The following is a 22,118-nucleotide window of genomic DNA, read 5'->3' on the forward strand; positions in this document are numbered from 1 at the left end:
GAATGAGATAAGTCGCTGTGCCCCCACAGCTAGGAAGGGGCCCCCGCTGCTGCCAGACAGACTGCTGCTGGTCCTGGGGCTGCACCGGGGCCGGGGGGGACACAGGGCAGCCTCTCCACCTGCATCAGAAAAGTCTTGCTGCCTTCAAATCCCCACGGACCAGGCGGAGGTCTAGAAAAGGGCAAGGTGATCAAAATTACGCAGTTGCTTGCATAGGGGGAATGATGGAGCAGGCTGCAGCCCCGCAAGCTGGAGGTGGGACAGATGACAGAGGACACCGTAATGCCTACAAAATCCTAGCTGGCACTGCAGGAGTGAGGACCGGCTGTTTTGCCTCTTCCAGGACCAGAGCTAGAGGCCGTCAAACGATGCTAGCAATAGCGAGAGCAAAAGCAAACGAGAGCCGATGGCTGTTCAGGCTGCGGGAGAGCCGAGAGCACCTCGCTTGTGCAGGTCACCCCTGCAGCCCTTGGCTCGGGTGAGCAGCAGAGTCACAGCACGAGCAGCACCAAGCCACCAAAGCATGAGCTGTACAGTGTAAAGCTCATTTTGGTGGCTCTGGAGCGGAGCACCTGAAAGGCAATTCACAGGTAACCGCTGGATTCAGTATTCCTTTACAAAATTGTAGCCTTACAATTTCTGCAATTAGAAAGGGAGTTCTTCTACCGTGATCTAAAATAGAAGTTTTTGTCACAAATTACTAGCTTTCACTCCCCTCAAACCTGAGCTTAAACCGAAACTTAAATGGAAATTTACAGGAGAATGAGAAAGTGAGTCAGTCTGCCCTTCCCAACAGTCGTTTATTTTCATCCTCTTGGACTCAGTTAATAGTAACACCAGAGAAATTAAGTTTCTTCCAAATTTACAAAACCCAGAACGGGGGAGGCGGTTTTGGAAGGGAACTCCGCCGTGCCGCAGACCATCGGCAGCACTGGGATTTGCCGACGGCCAGGGATGCCATGCCTTGGCTTCTGTCCCCATCCAGGCAGGTGCCCCGGGAGGCTGGGGGGGCTTCCCGCTCCCTCCCACCTCCTGCGGGACCTGCCCCCCCCAATGGCGAGGAGGTACAGGCAGCACATTATGTCACAGCACTATTATCCCATTTTTCTGACCCACGCAAGCGAGCGACTCTCATACCAGCTTGGGGAAATGGCTAAAACTGACCTAAAAGATAAGCCTCTTGCCTTGTAATTTGCTATTTGGCCAAACTGTAGCCAGGTGAAGGCAGAAGGAACTTTGTCTTCTGAAGCACGGCACACTGAGGCCAAAACAGCTGGAGCTTTCTAACTTGCATTTGGGAAAGGAATGGCAACCACTTGCAGCAAAGCCTTAGATCGATGAAAAACAATCCTCCAGTGATGCCGACCAGAGAGATCCATGCAGAAAGCCTCCCCAGCAAGGTGAGGAGCTGCTCACGAGGAAAATCAGACCCAGGTTCTCCGCAGCCCAGCTGAGCAGGGGGTCCCGGGGACAGCCTGTGAGCTCCCTCCCCGCTTCGGCTGCTCTCCCCAGAGCGAGCAGCACATTGCTGGAGAGACAACCCCTCCTGCCCTATGTAAACCCCTGGTGATAGAGCCATTGCCTTCAAACACCCAACCTGTGCAAGTCAGCCGCTGTCCTCATCTGTTGGGTAATACAGACGCAGAGAACCTGGAGCAACAGCCAGTCCATGGTTACGGAGGTTTGTTCTCTTTTTGTATTGGCAATGCTCATCATCGTCTTGTGCAAGCCGACAATGCAGGCAGAAACAAAAAAAGTTTCCAGAATGTATTTCAAAGCACCTTATTTTCAAGTAGCAGCAGAGCTGAGATTCAGAAAACAGGCTGCAAAGCTTCCTACCCCAGTACATGTCTCCTGAGTATTCAGGTCAATAGAGGGACCGCTGTTAGAGAAAAAAAAATCCTTTTAGGTATATAATAGGGGAGAATTTAATTTTGCTCCAAGGTTGAGAGAAGCAAGCCATTTGTCATGCAGTATTTGATGACAGCACTTGTCCACAACCTAGACAAGCATTCGCTTCCCTTACAGCAGAGCGAGAGCAGCAAACAAAGGAATTCAAACTGTTTGGCACCGAGACAGATACTCATACAGTTTCAGAGAAGGAAGAAATTTGAACTATAGTTTGAAGTTATTTTAGAAAAATTCTCTACAAGGGTTTAGTACTCAACCAAAATGCAAATCACCATCATGGTTTCCTAAGCAAATGAGCTATTGTTACATTTTTTCCAGTCCAGCAGCATCTTGCTCTGAAGATCTAATAGCAGCCCTACTGAGCAGCAGCTAATTAAAGCCTTTCCTCCTGCCAAAACCCCAGATTCGGAGTCTCTAAATGACCCAGTAAGTGACACTTTTTCCACCTCAGAAGCCCTAGGAGACTCTAGGTCAGAAGCTCTGCTCTTACCACCGCCGTGGCCGTACATCTGCCATGTCCTCCCCACCGATGGCGTCTAGGGCAGAGGTAGCACGGACTGATACCCGGCTCCTCTCCCTGCAGCTCCTACCCACACCGTGCAAGAGCACGAGTTCAAAGACACCTCTCCAACCAGCATCCCACCCTCTGCAGCTTTTCCTACAGCCCGGTAAAGGCTGCGGACGGAGCGGACACCTCTCCCCGGTGCAGACCTCGCTGCCGGCACAGCTCGCCCCGCTGCGTACGGACCCGCCACAGGTCCGACAGGCAGCTCTGAAGGTGTCCAGCCTCCCACGTCGCCTGTACCGCAGAGCCGGCTCTCCTTCCCCGGCCGCAGCCCCCCGGACACGCTCCCCAGGCTGATGGGCATCCTTCAGCCCACCCCACGCGTGGTGGCACGGAGCGGCTCCAGGCGCCTGGAGGGACCTGGAGGACAAGGGGCAGCCCCAGGACACTTGGTGGTGAAGCGCGAACTTCGCTGTTTCGGCACAAAGTTCGGCTTCCAGGGGCAGCCGCCGTGGTGCAGGGCACGGGCTCTCCCCCCCCGACTGGGAGGAGATGGCATCAAGGAGGTGACGTGATGGTAGAACGCTTCTGGGACAGAGACCTGCCGGCCTCCGAAGGGGACGGCTCGCAGGACAAGCTGCCAGGCCGCGAGCGTGTAGATACGGATGTCCGAGGCAAGGAAAACCCCCAGAAGCAAACTCTGAAATCAGCTTCTCAGCTGCCACAAAGGTCACTTTGTTTTACCCGGGGGAATAACTCGCTGCTGTTACAGACCTACAAGCCTCATTTCCAGAAGACTCTGGCCCTGAGGCACCTCTCCATCAAAGACAAACGAATAAGACAAATTTGGAAGTTAATGGACTGAGCTATTGGAGACGGTCCTTAGACGCATGATCACGCAAACGTGATTTAGTTCAGTTTCACAGCCATTCCTGGGGCGGCAAGCAGAAAGCAGCAGAATCTGCCGTGACAGGCTGGCAGCCGAGGTGTCCTGCTCAGCCCTTCTCTCCCCTTGCACGCAGGGGTGTCCCCTCTTGCCCACTCTACCGTCCTCAGAAACTCTCTCCACTGGCAACTACAGCTATTGCATGAGAGGGCACTTTGCTCTGGTCAGTCCCCCCAAAAAAGCGAGTCATTCCATCAAACTCTTCAGAAACCAAGCGAACACAGAGAATTTTAGTCTCTCCCTTAAAGGCTGTTTTCCCAAAGCAGCCCATAAGACAACAAAAAACGAAGCCTGTAACGAAGCTAATCTCCATCATGACAACATAGCAAAGGTTGCTCCACAGCAAAAACGGTGTCAAGCCTTGGAGAGTCTATAAATAACCATTTGGGGGATTATTTCAAGCTGTGCATAAATCTTCCATCAGTACAGGAAAGGTGACAATGCATTGACTTATCCTGAGCGATAGCAACTGCTGGGGACAGAGGGGCTCCAGCACCGTGACCGAGGCTGAAAGCAGCAAGCACCGCAGAGACCACGCTGTCGCTTCCACAAGCTCACCAGCACCACTCAGCTATACCTTCTGCTGCTTGGTGGGGAAGGTGCATCTGTCTCAGAGACCAGGGACACAGGCTGCACCATTTTTATCGCTTAGGCAATCTTTCTTCTCTTGGCTACTCTAGGTTAATGGCAAGTTACAGAGTATTTCCAAATATTTTTCCTAATCCTAGCTAAAGCTGAAGTATTTAGTGTAATGAATGCAAAGAAAGAAAAAAACCTAAAAACAAATTACTCAGCCTCTTGGGGTAGGCACAATATTAACAATCTTGACATGCACCATCATTTTGCTTACAAGGCAAGTGTTAACGGTCCCTGCCAAGTAAAACACTGAGATGTAATGATCTCTGAATCAGCCTCTCTCCAAACCATTGCACTGATAAAGGCAACAGATCTGGAGACATGGTAAATAATGACTTTGCACTGCGTCAGGAGCTAATCCACTCAGTGATGCAAATTAAATTCGTGGGCCACTTCCCCCTCGCTCCAGCTTCTTACTGATATTATAAAACAATCTTTGTACTGACTCCTGACTTCATAGCTATGTCACCGAGTAAAGTTGCATGAAGCCATTCAGGACAGCCAAGACGACTTTCACTCCTCTTCACAACCTCACTTTCTCATTCTTCTGCTATAATTGGAAATCATGAAAATGCATTTGTTCATGTGCTAAGAGTGTCAACTATTAAATGTGCTTGCTGTTCAGACCATCAGAATAGAGGTATTTAACTGTTCTCTCCAAAGGTGAAGCTATTACTGTTGCATCATTTCACATGGCAACAGAAGATGGGGAGGAACCTACCAGCATGATCAGCTAAAACGCACCAGCGTCACAGCTAGGATTTAGGCATCAGAATCGTTTCTAGCTTCCCTGCTGCTGACTGAATATCAAATGTAGGAAGACCAGATCAGAAGTACAGGGGACTGTAGTTTTTTAAACATGATCCCCAGCCGACAGCAGAGGCAGAGCCACCCCGAGCAACCAACTATTGCCATCGCCCTTGAGGGCACATGTACTCACCAATTCACCCTGCCCTCCGTACACATCCCCGCTGAAGCTGCCTGTACCAACAACTATGTGCCCTGCTCAAGCCCAGCAGTTCCCAAGACCTCCCTGCAGAGCCACTAATTATCCCCCCCATTTTCCCAACCACCCCCAAAAAATATTCACCTTCTTGCTCAGAAGATTGCTTTGGGGAGCAGGCATTCCCACCCAAAGAGGAAAGCTTGCAGTACAACGGACTCTGAAAAAACACAGATTTAACTGGATGCAAAAGAGCCAATTTACTGTAACGAGTCTCAGGTTCGCAAGTCCAGTAACTTGCATGTACTGGAGCCTATTAATACTGGGTCTTTAGGCAGGCATTGCCTGTCCAGCTAGGATTAGCACTGAGTATATTCTGCTTGTCGTATTTAAACAAGACATATAAATCTGGCACAAAAGCAAGACCAAATATGGAAGCAAATTATTTAAACCAACAAGATGTAACTGAAGTGCATTAGATACTCAGCAATCAATGCACTTCAGCTGGGACAGGAAGACTTGTGCTCCTGTGCTACAGAAGTTAAATTCTGAAAGCAAGAGGCTAATGAGGTTACAAGTATTCACCCCAAACACTTGCTGATTCAAGCATCATGCTAGAACTGGGGTCTTTTTTCACATGATGGGAAGATCAGGACAGCTATAAACAGCTGAGAAAGTCAGCCCAAATCCCTCAAAAGCAAACCGCTTGAGCAGAGCCGTAATTATGCCTCGGGTCAACTACGAGCCACAAAGAGTTGGCCAGCCAACACGCCTGGTTCCTGACCGCGCGCGCCATCCCCATCAGCCTGCGAGCATCCCCCCCTCAGCTGACACACGCCGGCAGATACACTGCGCAGGCACCTCAGGCGTGCCGGAGAAGCGGCAAGGGAAAGAATCACGTCTTCATCTAAACAGCATTTATCAGCACCTAACAGCAGAGCAACGATTGCCACAGCCCAGGTCTGCCCAGCCTTGGACAGCTTCCAGAAAGAGAGACGCTTTGTAAACAAGAAGAGAAAGTAACTGGCTTCCAGCAATCTCTTCGCAGGAAGATGACGACGAGTCCTATCCCCGTCTGCAACAAGCGTTGAAGCGCAGATGACACGGCTGCAGGGGAACCGTCCTGAAGCGATTTACACGCTGCAGACCAGCATGCGGCCAGCAGACAATGCCCTTCGCTGCCAGCAGATGCTGAGCTGAACAACAGTGGCAGCATGCAGCTTCATCTGCACGGCGATGCTGCAGGAGCAGAGCTGTCACGTTTCGTGAAATGCATTTCCTTTTACAGGGAACCAGGATCAGCTGTCGGAAGCGATGGCGAGGGCTGACTTACTGCGTAAAGTGGGACCTTGCAAGGACTCGTCATGCTTCCTCCCGTATCAATGAACAGTTAAATAATCCTGAACAGGAAAAAAGGACTGCCGCTTGCAAGTTATTGTTTTAATTATACAGAAATCAGGTGGCCTACTCATAAGGAGAACATTTTAATTTATTTTATTTTTCCAATGGAGGCTGGTCTAAGAACAGGACAGATAAATCACTCACAGCCTATATTAAAGTAATCAGAACAGAGAGCACCGTGGTGCTAACACAAACCAGCTGTGAACCGTGGAGATCCCCCTCTCCTCCAGGCACAGCCCGCATCAGCCCCCGCAGCTGCAGCACACCAGGGCCATGCACCCACCCCAGCACGGCACAGCACCGGGGGGGTGCACCTCCCCAACTCCTGCTGCTCCCTGAGGAAGGGAAGGTTTGTGCTCACCCCCCTTCTCCTCCCCAGCTACAAAGCCGCAGAAGTATTTCTCACGGGGCAGAAGCTGTTATAGGAGGCAATGGCTTCCAACCATCTCTCTGGGCATGGCACTGGGGCCGACTGAGCACCGAAAAGCCAAACAAGCGACCTCCGAAGGGGAGAAAGCTGCTTGGCCGGAGCCATCCCTCGGCTCTTTCAGTCGAGCCTTGGCCACGTGCAGCAGGAGGACGCGCAGGGGAGCGAGCACTCGGGGTCCGCAGCGCAGGCAGCTCCCCCGGCTCCGCTCCCCGTTCAGCTCGACAGCCAGCCCTGGAAGCTGCAGCAGTAGCTCGTCGAAGCCGTTTGCTGCCCCGCAGCCCTCAGCTCCTTGGGATGAGACACACCGAGGGGGAACAGAGCAACCCACTGGGAGAGACCCCGCGGCTGCCGGTCTGTGTGGTGCCCGCAGGAATCTCCCTCATCCCGGTAAAGCGAGCCAAGCGCTCGGCTGCTTCTGCCCTTGCACAGCATCGAGCGCAACTCTCACCAGCAGCGGCTCAAGGCTGGGAACGCTGCCTTCCCGGGAAGACTTACAGCCAGCACAGCTACTTCTGGGAATTGCTTCTGCTTGATACAAAGCATTTGGCTGCTACTGAGCACCACACAACCGGAGCTTTCTTCCCTTCTCCCCCACCCCTCCTGTGGCTTTTGTGGAAAAACTGACTTCTCGGTGACGGCTGCTCCAGGCTGGCAGGACAGGGCCAGCCAGGATCACATCTATCCCGGTGAAAGCCCTTTCTCTGCTGGGGCAATAGCCCCCATGCTTGGGAGGACCCCCTAACACTAGCCCTGATGAGGCTGAAAACCTCTGGAGAGATTTTCGCCTTCATCCATCGGGTCAGCGTCTGGAGGACTACAGCATTTACTGCATCCATTTGACATCTCTGCCGGTACTATTGCCCCTCTGCCTCAAGAGACCCCCGGCCAAGGCACAGTGGTCACCGACACCGGCCCGGCCCTGGCCGGCAGCGTTGGCTCGGAGCAGGGAAGCAGCAACCCACAGCTGTCCTTCCTTTCCCAGGGGAACGTGAAACCCAAGGGACAGCCCTCATTTCCTATTGCACTCGGCTCCAGACACCCTAGCCCCATGTCTCTGTTTAGGCACAAGATTTGAGCCCAAACCTCCCACCGGGGAGTTCTTGCGGGGGTCCCGCTCCAAGGAGCACAGCGGCTCCGGCTCCAGTAAGAGCTTCTGCTAAAACTCGAGGTACAGGACAACGCCAACCCAGGGGATGAACAGGTCCTTGGCCGCGCTTTGTTTCCTACAGTATCGTTTGAAAAGCCTGGAGGGTCTCTGCAGCACTTCTCACTCTCTCCTCCCTCCTCCCCTTGCCCAGCTATCAGGGACAGCGTGCACATCGGTCACCGGCAGAGCAAAGGGTATTTGTGCCGGCAACACACAAGGCGACACCAGAACACGGCAATGGAAACCCAAGGCTGCATCCAGGACCGCTGCACAAGGACTCCTGCTTTTCTGATTTTGTTTCTATTGCCTTTTTCAAAGGGCTTGTTCTTATCAATCTGTCTGGGGTTGCAGCCCTTGAACAACGCGAGGAACACGCTGCCCGAAAGACCTACAGTTACCCCTCTCCTGCAGGGAGCTTGTTACTCACCTTTTCTAAATGGCTCCAATTTACGGACTTTCAGAATAATGATTCACGAAGCCACGCTAGAGGATTAATCGCACAGCACTGCAAACGCCCCCCACCACTGCTCCGTGCTGTCCTTCATGCTGGAGCCTCACCACACGCATAAAAAGGCAACCAGCCCACGGTCAGACTCTGGCAGGTCCACAGCTCTGTTTGTGTTAATGTACAGCACTAATCCTCTGCGCAGCTGGCTTCTGCAGGAAAAATCCACCCAAACATTTCTTCGGCAAAATCCCATCCCACCCACCATTATAAGCACCCCTTCTTGTTACCGCACATGTTCGATTCAGACCAGGGGATGGCACTTCAACATCCCCCCTCTGATTGTACGCTTTATAATGACGTGTTCCAAGCAGTTCTGCCCCAAACTAAATTATGGGCACAGCTAGAAGTTAATTTCTTAGTCACTGTGATCATGCAACTTACTAGCTGATAAATCTGAAGGGGGACTGGATGGCATTGATGAGCATCTCAAGAATTTTTAGATTTTTGCCTTTCCAAGCGCAGTCACAAGAACAAGGAGCCATGCTTGCTGGTTGGGAGGGCAGCAGCCCACCAGAAGGGCTCGTGCAACTCCTTTAGCTTGAGTTTCCAGATAAAACCCCATCAGTTAACAGAATTCACACCAAGTTTTGAGAAGAGATTCAACCCCACCCCCTGTTCTACACCAGATATCAAACCCTCAAGGTCTTGCTCTGTTTTGCAGCCCCAGCATCTTCTGCTGGCACTGAGACAGGTGAGCATCCGCCCACAACTTACTGCTAGTGCAAGGATGCCCTACACACCCTTCCAGGAGCCCGTGTGCTGTAGGAATTTGTAGGATGACATGCACGTGAGCTAGCAGACATACAGAAATGCTTGTACTGTTTGCCAAGAAGTCGCCTTAGAGACAGCCCAGGCATTAAATTCCCCTGGAAGACTCAATTCCCTGAGAATAATCATGGCAGAGGCTCGTAAACCGGGGTGGTTTAAAGTCTGCAGTGGAGTCACAGCTGACAGACACCAGCTAGACGTGATGCAAACCCTCCTGCCACCCCCACGGCACCCAAACACCCCCCAGGGCCAGCTCCGAGACCCTCTGACCAGCATCCTATTGCTGACACCGGTCAGTGACAGGTACCCCGGGAAGGAAACACACCACCTCATTATCAAAGTCTAAGATCATTTTAGGATGACAGCTATCTCAGGAGATAAGAAAGAAAAATCTACCATGCTAACTGCAAAGGGGGAGGGAAAAGAGAAACCACTTCCACTGAGAAACTCAAGCGAACCCTTCTGCGCTGTAAGGAGACACTAATGGGGCTTAACATATCAAGTGATCCCCGCTGAACCCGATAGCCACAGACCCTGCACTGCAAGAGGCTTCTACGAGCCCAGATTTCCTACCAAAACAGATCTGCTTCCCTGGCTGCTCTTCTGAGCTGCAGGTACCAACTACAGGCAAGGGCAGGATTAGGGAAACCAGCTCAGGCTACAGGCTCTAAAACTAGTCTTCGGAGGAGACTTGATCCTTCGACCAAAATGTGAAAAGGCACATCTTCCCATTTTCCCTGTCAACTCTGCTTTTATTCACAGTTCTGCAGAACCACAGACCATCTGGTGCAGCGCAGGGGACCAAACCGACTTCCCCTTTCTATTTCTACTTGCTCCAAGGCACTGCCCCAGCGGCCGGAGAACCAGGCTCCCGCTGCCCGAGGCTCCACCGCTACAGTACCGAGAATTGTTTTACCACTGCAAGGCGCACAAAAAAATTCCTCCAAAATTATGTTTCCAATTTCTGCAGCATTATATAATTAGCATCGTTTGTGTTGCAAAAGTAATTGCAGTAACATTTTTAATTAGTCTATTTGAACACTAACATTTCTCCAGTGTGCATAATATGTTGACACGAAATTACTGGGTTTGAGGCAACTCTGAATGATTGGAGTTTGTTTTGCTTTTGTTTCTCACTTGCTTAATACAGTCAATAAAAGCACACACTGAATGCCTGCGTGAAGTTAATGGCGACAAACCAAAACCCGTAGCAGCAGCAGCAGCAGCACGAGCTGCAGTTAAGACCAGAGCTGTTATGGGTTTCACTTCCGTCTGGAGGGCAGCGAAGAGGTGGGGGAAGGAAGGGTGGGTTTTGAAGGCAGAGAGGAAGAAAGAAGTACTTGCTTGAAAGGTAAGACCTGTCTGACATTTTCCAGTTGCTTAGTTTTGGTACCAAACGTTGAATTGCGAAAACACAAAACAAAACGAGAGCACTGGATTTGGAGGATGGGGAGAAGAAAACCTGGAAGAAGGAATTGTATTTGGTATCAAGTTCAGAAAGAGATTAAATCTGAAGAGTATCTTTGCTTACTGAGTCATAACCAGGGATAAGAAGTAAACATTTTTCCTCAGAAAAGTTACTGCATGAGATCTAAGCACCCGTTATTAAATAACGCTTTTTTTTTCCCCCTTCTCCTCTTAAGGAATCCAGGTTGTTCTTTCCAAGATCTTTTCCACTTTGTACACGTGAAAGCAGTAACAGCTGCAGGTTATTTTTTGCTCCTAAGTGAGAACCACATCACATGGCTCTTCACCTCTACATGAGCACCTCTTCCCCTGCTTTTCCCAAGTTCCCAAGGTAGAAGCCCAGCCCAGCTGCTGCGATGGCGACTCCAGGTTAAACAAACCCAGCTCTCAGTGAGGTGCCCCCCTCACAAAACCTCCAATGCAGCTGGTACCCTGGTCTGCAGAGGGACCGAGAGCTGCCTGGACCACAGGAGAAAGATACCCCAAGGATGGCAAGGAGGGAACACGAGTAGAGAAGATGAAGAGAAAGCTGCCAGTTCCCAGAAGCAGCACATTCCGAGAACGAGACCAAGAATTTCACTCTCGACAGCTTTCAAACCAGTTCCCTTTACCATCCTCAAAGCCCTTCTTCGGTTAGGAGAACCGAGACAGCAAAGCCATCGGCTGTAACTTAGTCACACGTCATTCCTTCACCAAGACAGGCTGCAGATAACGAGATACTGCTCTCTCCCTCCTCACGTATTCCCTGGTAATGGTATCGGACAGATGGATCTCGAAACCCAGGAAGGGGAGAACATGTACACCCCTTTCTCTTTGTTATTTATGAGTTCGCATGAGAGCTCGTGTACCTTCCAGCTAAAAGAGATCGTTATAACAGAGTCAGAAAGCCCCCTCTGTACCGCGGGCTGACACGCAGCCAGTACATATCGAGCCTCCCCCAGGAAGAGTTCGTTTTTCTGGCAGCTCTGGGTACATCCACAGCACTTCAGTCCTCCAACACTCACAATATATTGATATTTTTTGTTAACCTGCAAGAACCAGCCCTGCTCCTCAGGGCCGCCTGCGCACAGACCTCGGGCTGCCCAGCACAGAAATGCTTTCTGGCTCTGAAGAAAGACGTTAGTCCAGGAAGTCTTAAGATGCATACAAGGATAAGGAGGAGATTGTATACAAGGATAAGAAGCAGATTAGCAAGCAATTAAGTGGCATTTGTGGTATCCATTAGTATTTCAAGCTACAAAGAGTCAGTTTCTGCTAACTTCCTGCCAAAAGTCACAAGTAATGAGCTAATTAACAATCTAATTATTGCAAATGCCCTAGAAAGAAATCAGGGCACAGGTGAAAACCTACTTAAAGCAAGCATGGCAGTAGGAAAGCGCTCAGAAACGAGAGGCACATGCCTTAGCTACATTTTCAGCCATCCCCACTGAACAACAGGATAAAATAGTTGGGGGAGTTGTTAAAGTTGAATTAAAGCTGCATTCAGTAAAGGGAGAGCTAAACACTACAATCAAAGCTTACTGCAAGCCCTGTACAGCTGAAGAAAAAGAACCCCTAACAAAAAGCTAGCCCTGAGGTTTTTTCCTTCCACGTTAAGTATTTATCAAGTTCCACAGCGGCTGCAGCACAACCCGTGGGGCACAGACCCAAAGCCTAGTGCTTCTCGCCAGCAGGAGCGGGACCCAGCACGACCCGGCACTACAACGGCTCTGGTACAATAGCTTGACCCGCTCTGGGGGCAGGAGCGGCACACGGTGCCAGCCCTGGCACTCCGAATTCTTCCTCCCGCTGCAGAAGAACTGCTCTCCCTCCCGGAGCCTCCCGGGGTAGCTGTGATTTCAAAGCAGATGGCAGGCGGCAGCGACTTCTAGCTCACGCTTGACTTTCCAACCCGGACGCGTTCTGCATGGAGACACGGTGTGCCTTCCATCACGGGGCACCAACTGCACGATGCTTTCGCTGTAACAAGGATCGCACCCACAGTCTCCCTCGCTAATGGGAGCACTTTCACCTGCGGACCTCAGAACCTTGCAGAAGGGGACGTATGAGAAAATCCACAGAAGATCACTGATTTTAGGAAACTATTCAGGGTAAAGATTTGCAGTCTGCAAAATTTCCTATTGCAGTCTACAAAATTTCCTACTGCAATACAGTAATGCAGTTTTCATGTCTGCAATACCAGAATAACCTGGAAAGTGGTTTCTTAAGGCAGAAAGATATGTTACAGATGAGTTACGCACCTTTGGAGACGTCACTGAGCACAGCGTGCTACTGGCAGCCTCGTGAGGGCTCCTGCTCCAAGAACCACCGGACAGGACTGCACTGTTTAACATCTACTCGTGGAAGGAAGGTCTCCCCATTTGGAGGCCAATTTTTGTGCATTAGCAAGCCTGAGACCACCTTCATGGGTCTCATTTACTGACCTCGCACCAAAGACTAATTTAATACTGGTTAAAAACATTTAAGGATAAAGCTTGAAGCAAGCGCACAATTACAGGTTTGGACAATAGTTCCTAACGGCTGGAAGAAAGACTTGAAAAGGCTCAAATTATCTGATAGTGAATGCTATAGGTAGAACTGAGCAAAGCACTAGAAATGGTACAGGAAGAAAGAAAAACCCTGCCCCGCCACCACATGATCCCCACTAGCTTTTCTAGCACACTTCAAATTTCAGGGGCATTATGTTTGCTCAAACACACCTGGTGTGACACTGCCTGCACCATAAGGAAAGCCAGAGAATTAACGGCTGGGTAAACCTGGGGAAGACCCACAATAAGAGATGCAAGCTGCACAAAACTCCTCTTAGTAACATGACTTAACTGCCCATGTATGAAACCTCAGGTACCAGGGGAAGCTGTGACCTTGAGTAACACCACTAGGACATGTTTTAGTCTCCACATCTGCTTTCCTCTGCTTGCCAGCACCAGCCCAGGCCTTTAGGTGGGGGGTTGGGAGGCAGCAGGGAGTTGCTTTTGGTATTTTAAGGTTATACTCCTAAGGCAAGTGTTAAGGACAAGTAGCAGCACCACTTAGATTGGGCTAGACTTACACCGCTTGCACAAGCGTCTGCAGAGATGCTCCCGAGAGCACCCAAGACAAAGCCCTCCTGCCTGCAGCCACCCCAGCTGGCAGGCGCAGCGCAGGCAGAGCTGCTTGGACCCACCGCGGCACCTCGAGTTTTGATTCTGTGCCACACCGTAACCCAGTGGGGTTTGCTTTCTACTTCAGATGCATCTGAAGGCTGCCAAGATGAGCTGTTCTTGAGATATGAGAGCTATACAGCGGTTTTATTTTCATGCATAATACCTCAACTTGGGATTCAGCCACCTGCCAAAATAAAGCTCTGTCCCAAATATTCAGAAGAGCAAAATTTCACTGCCAGCAAGTGCAAGCACCAGCCCGGTTTGAATCCCAAGCCCAGACCTTAACCTCACGCAGGTGTGACACACACCATCGCGGCCAGGGTTAGCTAGGCTATCTGCGAGCATCTGCAACCTGCCATTAGGCTAGCTACGAGAGCACCATGCAACCAGGTGAAGCCTGGTTAATTCATCCTAATTTCCTGAGGGGCCATCATAAATCCCTGAAGAGCCCCTCCAGAATCCCCAGCATTATCAGAACAAAGAATTCTGGTTGTAGTAACGCAGGAGCTATTGCAACATATTTTGTTGTAAAGCCTCATTTTTTCCCCAGCAACACAACTAAGCCATTCAAGTTCTTCCAGACTGCATAGTTACAGCATCGGACTGCCACCAAGCCAGCACACAGCCTGTTTGCCGTTAAAACACATGTTTTCATGTTAAGTACATTAAAAACAATAAACTTCCCTCTGCCTTTTCCTGGGGGATTTATCTGAAGTCTTGGGCCCTTGTCTCCGGTAATGAAGCCCGACCGGCTTAAAAGCACCTACCAGTTGCTCGGCTGATTAAAAAACAACAAAAAAAATATGACTAAGCTGCTTCCCCGGCCTGGGCACGGCGGTTCCCGCGGGGATGCTGCCCGCCAGCCCCGCGAGCGATGCTCCGCGGGGGGCTCCGCGGCCGGGGCCGGGGCCGGTCCCGGGGATGGCGGACGGTGTCTGCCGTCCCCCCCCCGCCCTCCAGCCCCCCCGGCAGCGCGACACTCACCTTGACACTGGAAGCCCTGCTTGCCGAAGCCCCTGCGGAGAGAGAGGCGGCGTGAGACACCGGCCCCGGGGTGCACCGGGGGGGGCTGAGGGGAGCCGGGCCGGGGCGGGGGGGTGCCCGGAGGAGGCTGAGGGGGAGTCCCGCCGGGCTGGGCGCCGCGGGGCCGGGTGAGGAGGGGTCCCGCCGGGCCGGGTCGGGGGTCCCGGAGCAGGTCGGGGGGGGGGGGGGGGGGGGGGGGAAGTCCCGCCGTGCCGCCGGTCGGGGGTGGCGGTGGCGGTGCCGGCGGGGGGGTCCCCGGGGGGTGGCTCACCAGATGAAGTCGGTGCAGTGGCTGCAGAAGGTGGGCTGCTTGAAGAAGCGCGCCGTGAACTTGTGGTTCTTCACCTCGTGCACGTTCTTCTGCCGCAGGGCGCCCTTGCGGGCGAAGCGCACCGGGCCCTCCTCGCCCTCGGGGCCCGGCGCCGCCGGCGGCTCGGCCATGCTCTGCGCGGGGCTGCCGGCCGCCGGCTCGGCTCTGCCCGGCCCGGCCCGCTTCGGTTCGGTTCGGCCCGGTCCGTCCGCGGCAGCTGGGGCCGGGGCTCGGCTGCGCTCGGCACCTCTGGCTGCAGCTGGCGGGAGGCACCGACACACACCCGGCGCCGCCCCGCCCCCTCATCTACATAAAGCTTCCGCCCCGCCCCTCATCTGCATAGCGAGACCCGCCCCTCCCGCCGTTTCCAGCCATGACAAGCCCCGCCCTCCGTTCGCGCCGGTCGGCCGTAGCCCCGCCCCTCTGCTTTGCATCCTGATTTGCATAGCGCGGCGCGGTGTGGAGCGGGAGGGGGGGTGGGGGGTGGCCCCCCCCTCGCCCCGCCGGGCCGCCGAGGGGCGCAGTGGGCGGTGCCGGGAGAGGCTCCGCCCACGCATCTCATTTGCATACACCACCTGCATCCCCGCGCCGGCGGCCCACGCGAGACCGGCGGGACCGGCCGCGGTGCGGGCAGCGGTGCGGGCAGCGGTGCGGGCAGCGGCCCCCGTGCCGGCCCCGCGAGCAGCCCTGCTCGCCCCGGCCGGCCCCACGGCAGGGACATCGTCCTCTCCCGCTGCCACCGCTGCCCCAGCAGGAGGGTGGGGGGACGAGCGGGAGTCAGTGGGGGTGGATAAGTAATAATGGTGGTAGTAATGAGGGTAATAACAACAATTTAAACAAAAAAAAACCCAAACCCAAACAGGGCAATCCTGTCTTCAAGCCAGTCGTGGGGGGCACCTGCGCTGAACAGAAACTGCCCGCTGCAGGACTGGCAGCACTGCAGGATGGGGGGTTCTCCCAGGCTCCCTCAGGAGTCCGAGGCTTCCCAGTGTCAAGGACGGAATTATTTTGCTCTGCCCTGATTGTCCGCGCAACACAAGTGGGCAGCAGGAGCAGTAAGTTTAGGGGGGATCCAGGCTGGAGCTCCAGCAGCTGCCAGCTTGGGGGGGGCCGGAGTGCGGCTCGCCCACGCCTGGGCTCACACACAGGCACAAGGGTGCAAAGCCGACCAGCTCAGAGGTCCTCTCAGAATGTTTTTTTCAAGCTTATGGTTCAAATAATGACCTTCTTTTACCCAACTCATTGAAAATACGCCAGCTGACTAGCACGGAGGAGTTTTCAAAGCACATTTGCCATTCATCTTCCTTGCTACCTGCTGGCATTCACAGACACTGAAAATCAGATCTGTCAGCCTCCTCCTCCTCAGGGTCCTGCTCTGACGCCCAGGTCTCCCTGTGCCAGCCCGGCACTGCATCATGCCTGGTCTGGGAGCTGAGACAATGAAAATTCAAATCAAAACAAGAGACAACTTTAACTGAAACATAATCATGAAAATATTTCTGTGAACAACAATTCTAAATTCTCGTTTGTGGGATTTAATTCTGGCTCTGCAGCCATGTGACCATTTTCCTTCTGTGGCCCAAGCACATCCCTGCTCTGCTGCGATCCAGCCCTCCATCCTACAAGCTCTTTCTCTGAAGAATGCCCCTCTAGCTCTATGGAATTAAACGCCCAGGAGGCTTACCAGAAATAGGCCCAGAGCTGTTATTACCCGGCTGCTTTAAAAGGTTCATTACAATAATAAAACATAACTGACCTGTCCTGCTGATGTCGTCTTTCCATAAACAGACAGGCTTGTTACTAACACCCAGCACCATGTGATTTTAATGCTAAGAAGGAGCAATAAATTGCAGGCATCCCTCCTCGTGCTGCGCTTGTGTCATGAGGAAATGAAGGGGAACCTTCCCGAGGCCTCCTGCAGCATGCCGGAGAAAGCGGGGGCCGAAGGTGGTGCCTTTTCTCCCCGTCATCCTGCCAGCCCGTGCTGCGGGGTGTCTTCTGCCTTGGGAGCGAGGCCCTATTCACTGCTGGTTTGCACATAGAATTCTTCACAACAGAAATAACTCCTTCTGCATGCAAAGGAATGAGAGTAATAATGAAAATAATAACAGGTCATTTTGATTCCTTTCCTGTGTACTTTTGCAAAGGAAAGTGGTATATTACCCTAAGTGCATGCTGCACTTCACATGTAGCCATGCTAGGCTGAATTCTTCTCATTTTAATTGTAAACTCTGGGCTTTGCCTGTTTCTTCTTTGTTGTTCTTTTACTCTATGTACCCGTTTTCCAAATGCAGCCCGCATAGCTGCTACATATGAAGCCCAGCAGCAGCAGAAACCACTGAGAATATGTCTTTAATTTCCCCCAGAAGTGTTGATAATCATGTTAATGCGCAAGTTTTTTTTCACTCTGCTGGGCCAAGTACAAAAGCCAGGTACTGTTCCTGCTCTCAGGAGGCTGTTTTCTTTTTTCCTTATTTTACCATTTTCATTATTTAGCATGCTCAGAGTCATATTACGTTAAAGGCAGGATTTTCAAGACCATGCTCATTTTCATGGGAGCTGGGTATCCAGATCCCCTCAGCACTTTGAAATGTCGGGCTGAACATCCCAGCAGCTCCTTCCTCTAAGGAAATTGTTATATTTATTAATGCAAGTAAAGTCCCCACAGGTGCGATGAGAGGACTAACCCACAAACAACTCTGAACATGCACTCTCAGGGGAGCACAGTGCGTGGAGCAGAGGGCTAATCAGCCCAATTCGTTCCCATTTCCGTAGAAGTGCAGGTTCTGTATGACTTTTTCCCCTCCATCAGCTCCCGCCATCAGATAGAGGAAGGCACCAAAACCCAACCAGTGATACGGGCAAATGGGCCCTCCTTTCCTTGCCTGCAGCTGCAGAGCACCGCCGGGGAGCACAGCGCTGTAAAATCCAGGCTCGCCTTTACCCTCCGGCTCTGCGGCCTCCCTCCGCTGCCGGGGGGTGGGAGCGCAGCCCCGCAGCCACGGGAGACTCGGAGACAACGGGTGCAGGAGCAGGCTCCCATAGAGACATGATTCACATCCTGAGGAAGGGACCTCATCCTCCCACCAGGCAACCGAGGAGCTGCTTTGTGGAAGGGAAAGCGCCGAGCAGGGCTGCCGCTTGTGCCGGGAAGTGTGTGAGCAGAGAGCCTGGCGTGAGGCTGCGGGGTTGGGGTTGCAGGGGACAAGTAACATGGGCCCTTTCCAACAAAAACCCCGAACCACAACTAACAAATTGCAGGGGTTCAGGTCAGAAACCCGCTGCAATCACACAACCTGGTGTGTTGCACCAAGGATGCTGCAACGTGCCCGCGGTGCCAGCTGGCTCCAGCCCTGCAGCCTCGCTCTGCACCGGGGTGGGGAGACCCAGCCCCAAAGTCCAGCAAAGAGGCAGAATCCCAAAAGAAAAGGTTAAATTCTCCCTGTTTCCTAAGCAAGCTCTGCCTCCACACGCGCAGGAGCCCCTCACACTGCTGGTGTGGACGGGACGAGCGTAGGAGCTGCCGTCCTGGAGCAATGGCTTGCATGGGACCGCAGGCAAGCTCCTGGCATGCGTGCCGCAGTCTCCAGCCTTGCATTGGTGTAGGGATGCTGCTCCCTTGGTGCCCACACTGGCTTTCTCTAAAGAATTCAGAGAAGCTGGAGAACAGATTTTTCTCTTTTTTTCAGCATTTGTTTCTTAGGGACCTAAATCCGCCACAGGAAACAGGTGGAGGAAGAGTCAAACTCTAATTAAATATAAAGGTGTCTCAGCAGTGCTCAGCGGCCTCCGCCTCCACTTGCGGATGCCGTCTCGCCCCCGCAGCGTGCCAGGAGGGCTGACACAGGGACGGGGGACCCTGGAGCAGGGACCTCCTGCACCCTCCCTGCGGGTGCAGCCAAGCAGCCATCGCTCCACGAGCAGCAAGTCTTAGCACTGGCTCTTACGCCGTGCATCTCCCCGTGCCTCCTTGCAGCTCTGGGAGCTCATGTGAGGCTTTCTGAGAACACTTAAAGCACACCGGAGCAGCGGGCTCGATGCAGGCTGGTGGGGTCCTGGCAGGGGTCTCCCAGTGCTTGGGGGTGCATGCTGACCAGCGCTGCTCCTTTGGGTCCAGGAGCTACAAGTAAAGTTTTAAAAGGTTTCACCCAAAATGGTCTTGCCAAGAAAGGGCAGATCCCCGCATACACACATACCCTTTCTTCTTTCTCTGGAGGAAAGCCCTGGTCCCACCAAACTTTGGAAAAGCTTCTTGCTGCTCACAGCAGTCGATTCTTCAGGCCCCGTGGCAGAGGCTGCCCAGGCGGTACCCGGAGAGCAGCATGGCCGCAAAGGGCCCGTGGGGCAGAGCCACAGCTGGAGCCGCAGGCTGGGGCATCCCCGGCCGGGCTGCTGCTCTGGGGTCACCCGCTGGGGAGGGGGGTTCTGCCCCGGGCCCCGCAGGGACACTGGGGATGGAGGGGGTGACGGGCAGCCCCCCGTCCCCCGCAGTGGGGCGATGTCAGCTGCGCTGGTTTTTCCCTTTCTGCTTTCACAGTTTTTGCATGTTTCACGTCCTCTGTGCAGAAAGGATGGAGTGAGGAAGAGAGAAGCTGCGTTCATGTGAGGAGAGACCTACTTACCCACCCACCGGAGGCAAAAGCATCCTTCGCAGCCAGCCGCTGTGTGAAAAAAAAAAGCAGCCCCAAACGTTAGTGCCTGAGCATTATATAAACCCTCATGAGTGGCCGGCGGCAGGGAGAGCAATGGGGAGAGCCGCAGAGGCACGGCCGGTCAGTGATACTCTGCTGGAACAGCCGCTGCTCCAATCCCAGTTGCGAGAAGCAATCATTTTCATTTACCTCCACTCAACTTTTTTAGCCACCTTGTTTTGATCGGGCAGTGCAGATGCCGAATGGCTGTGTGCTCCGGGTCTGTGTGGATGTGCTGGAGGGGAAATCCAACAGGGCTGTCGCTGAGGGCATTGGGACCACTGCCCGAGGTGGCAGGGCTGCTGGGGGACACTGTGGGCTCTGGCCGGCCGCAGCCCCGCAGAGCACCTCTGCTAACCCGGGGGGGTTTCAAACACAGGGAGCAGAGACACCCAGGTATGTTGGGCAGAGAGGAGGAAACCTGGGCAAAGCAAGCAAAGAAATGTTATCCCTGACGGTCCCCAGAGTGCAGGTTATTCAGCTGGCAGAGAGCTGGCATGTGCTGACCCTCCACCCAGCCATCCCGGGGCAGGAGGGCACAAGCAAGTGGAGGGACCGCAATAGAAAACGGTAGTTAAACAGGGCTCCATCCATCCCAAGTCCATCTGCCCAGGGCAGAGTGGGCAGGACAGCATCTCCCCACCACACCAGAGAACACACTTTCCTGCAGAAGCAGAGCTTGTGCCCTGTTTCCAGGCTCCCAGCTGGCCTGTGCTCCTTTGCTGGGATTCATGGGCAACCAAGAGCAAGAATGAGGCACAAGGACAGCCTGGGTGTGCAATTCCCAGCGAGGAGCTGCCAGGCTGTGAGGGGCAGCAGGGCAGAGCCAGAGAAGCAAGCTGGTTCCTGGCTAAGCATGCAGACTTGGAGTGCCTGGTGTTCAGGGCTTCTGTAAATGCATTGCTATTTTTCAGACCCACAAACGTTTCTTCCATCCCTCCTCAAGGCAAAGCATACTACAGATGAATAAATGAGATAAGGAGCCTGTGTTGTTCGCTGCCTGGCGGTGATACACCCTCCACTTGCTCCGGCAAGGGGCACAGGCACCAAACCTGCCAAAAAGCTGCAGAACCCAAGTGGTCCAAACCTGCATGCATGGAAAGCGCAGCCACACATCAGGTATTTGCATGGTTCGGCACATCACAAACATGGTTAGGCTATTTAAATATTTCATATTCCTGGCTGCTGGCTTTCAAGGAGAACAAATTAATTCTGTTTCATGTATCCAGAAACGGCCCACATCAAACCGCCTTCCTGCACACTTGGTTAAACAAAGTTAGCAGTAAAATCCTTGGGGTTTTGCTGCTTGTTTCCAAAACCATTTGATCAGTAAGCGGCTTTCATGTCCTATGACTCTAAGGTAGGAAGTGGTCATTACTTCTTGCTATTGCTCCAAACCGGTGGGGATTTCCCACTGCCTTCCAAGCTGGGTTAGCACACAGGTGAGTTCAGCGTGGTGGCAGGAGCCAGAGTGGCACTGCCACCTCCGCTTGTCTCACCGGCGTGCAAAGGGTTGCTCCAGGCTCCGGAGAGCAAGGCAGCAGCATTGAGTTAAGGACAGCATTAAATTTTTCTGCTGGATTATAGAAGTAGCACCCAAACTGAACAGCAACAAGACCAAGCTGTAAGAGGTGGGCTCAAGCTGATGCACAGCCACTTTTCCATCCAGCTGCACTAATGCAGTCCCTGCATCCGCGTGTGCACCCCCGGGTGGCTGGCACACTCCTGGCCAGGCAGCTCTTCACTCCTCTCCCTTTCTTAGGATCAGTCGTGTCCAGTCACTAAGCCCAGCTCTGGCGGCAGAGCAGAGCGGGAGCAGAAGTGCCGCACACCCACCGGTGTCGGTGGTGCCACGAGGCCCCTGCAATCCTCTCCCATCTCTCTGGCCCGGGCTGCAACACCTGCCTCCTCTGGCATGCAAAATAATTCTGCTTTTGTGCCATGGCAAACTCCAGCTGCCATCCCCCAGGAACCAGATTTCTCTGCAGCACCCCTTCTCATAAGTGATGGCTGGTTTTATATACAGCGTTCATCACATTGCTCAGAAAAATCATCTGATCATAAAGTTATTCACCCAGCCCTGCAAGGAGTTCCATTTAAATAACAATGAGGCTCAGTTACAGACGGCAGGGCTGATCTGGCTGCACAATGACTTCTTCATTAAGCTTCCTCTTGGAGGGCTTTCCTCACAGCTGAGCCATTAACCTCTTCCCTTACAGCCGCTTTCTGCTGCTGACACCCAGCAGGTCCTGCCCTGAGCCAGCAAACCCTCGGCCCACAGAGCCCAAA

The 22,118-nt window shown here is 53.1% G+C and overlaps 1 protein-coding gene across 2 annotated transcripts in view; it reads right to left on the reverse strand.

Annotated features, from left to right (window-relative positions):
- PRKCB (protein kinase C beta) overlaps positions 1-15,431 on the reverse strand; it is a 136,737-nt gene extending 121,306 nt beyond the window's left edge. For both annotated transcript variants that reach the window (XM_030002115.1, XM_030002114.1), the window contains exons 1-2: positions 15,100-15,431; positions 14,790-14,821 (exon numbers count right to left, since the gene is read on the reverse strand). In XM_030002115.1, the coding sequence (XP_029857975.1) occupies positions 14,790-14,821; positions 15,100-15,269 (202 nt within the window). In that variant the 5' untranslated portion in view covers positions 15,270-15,431. The remainder of the gene's footprint in view (positions 1-14,789; positions 14,822-15,099) is intronic.
- Between the last annotated feature and the right edge of the window lie 6,687 nt (positions 15,432-22,118).

Source organism: Aquila chrysaetos, chromosome 25 (genome assembly GCF_900496995.4).
Source record: "Aquila chrysaetos chrysaetos chromosome 25, bAquChr1.4, whole genome shotgun sequence".
Taxonomy (NCBI): Eukaryota; Metazoa; Chordata; class Aves; order Accipitriformes; family Accipitridae; genus Aquila; species Aquila chrysaetos.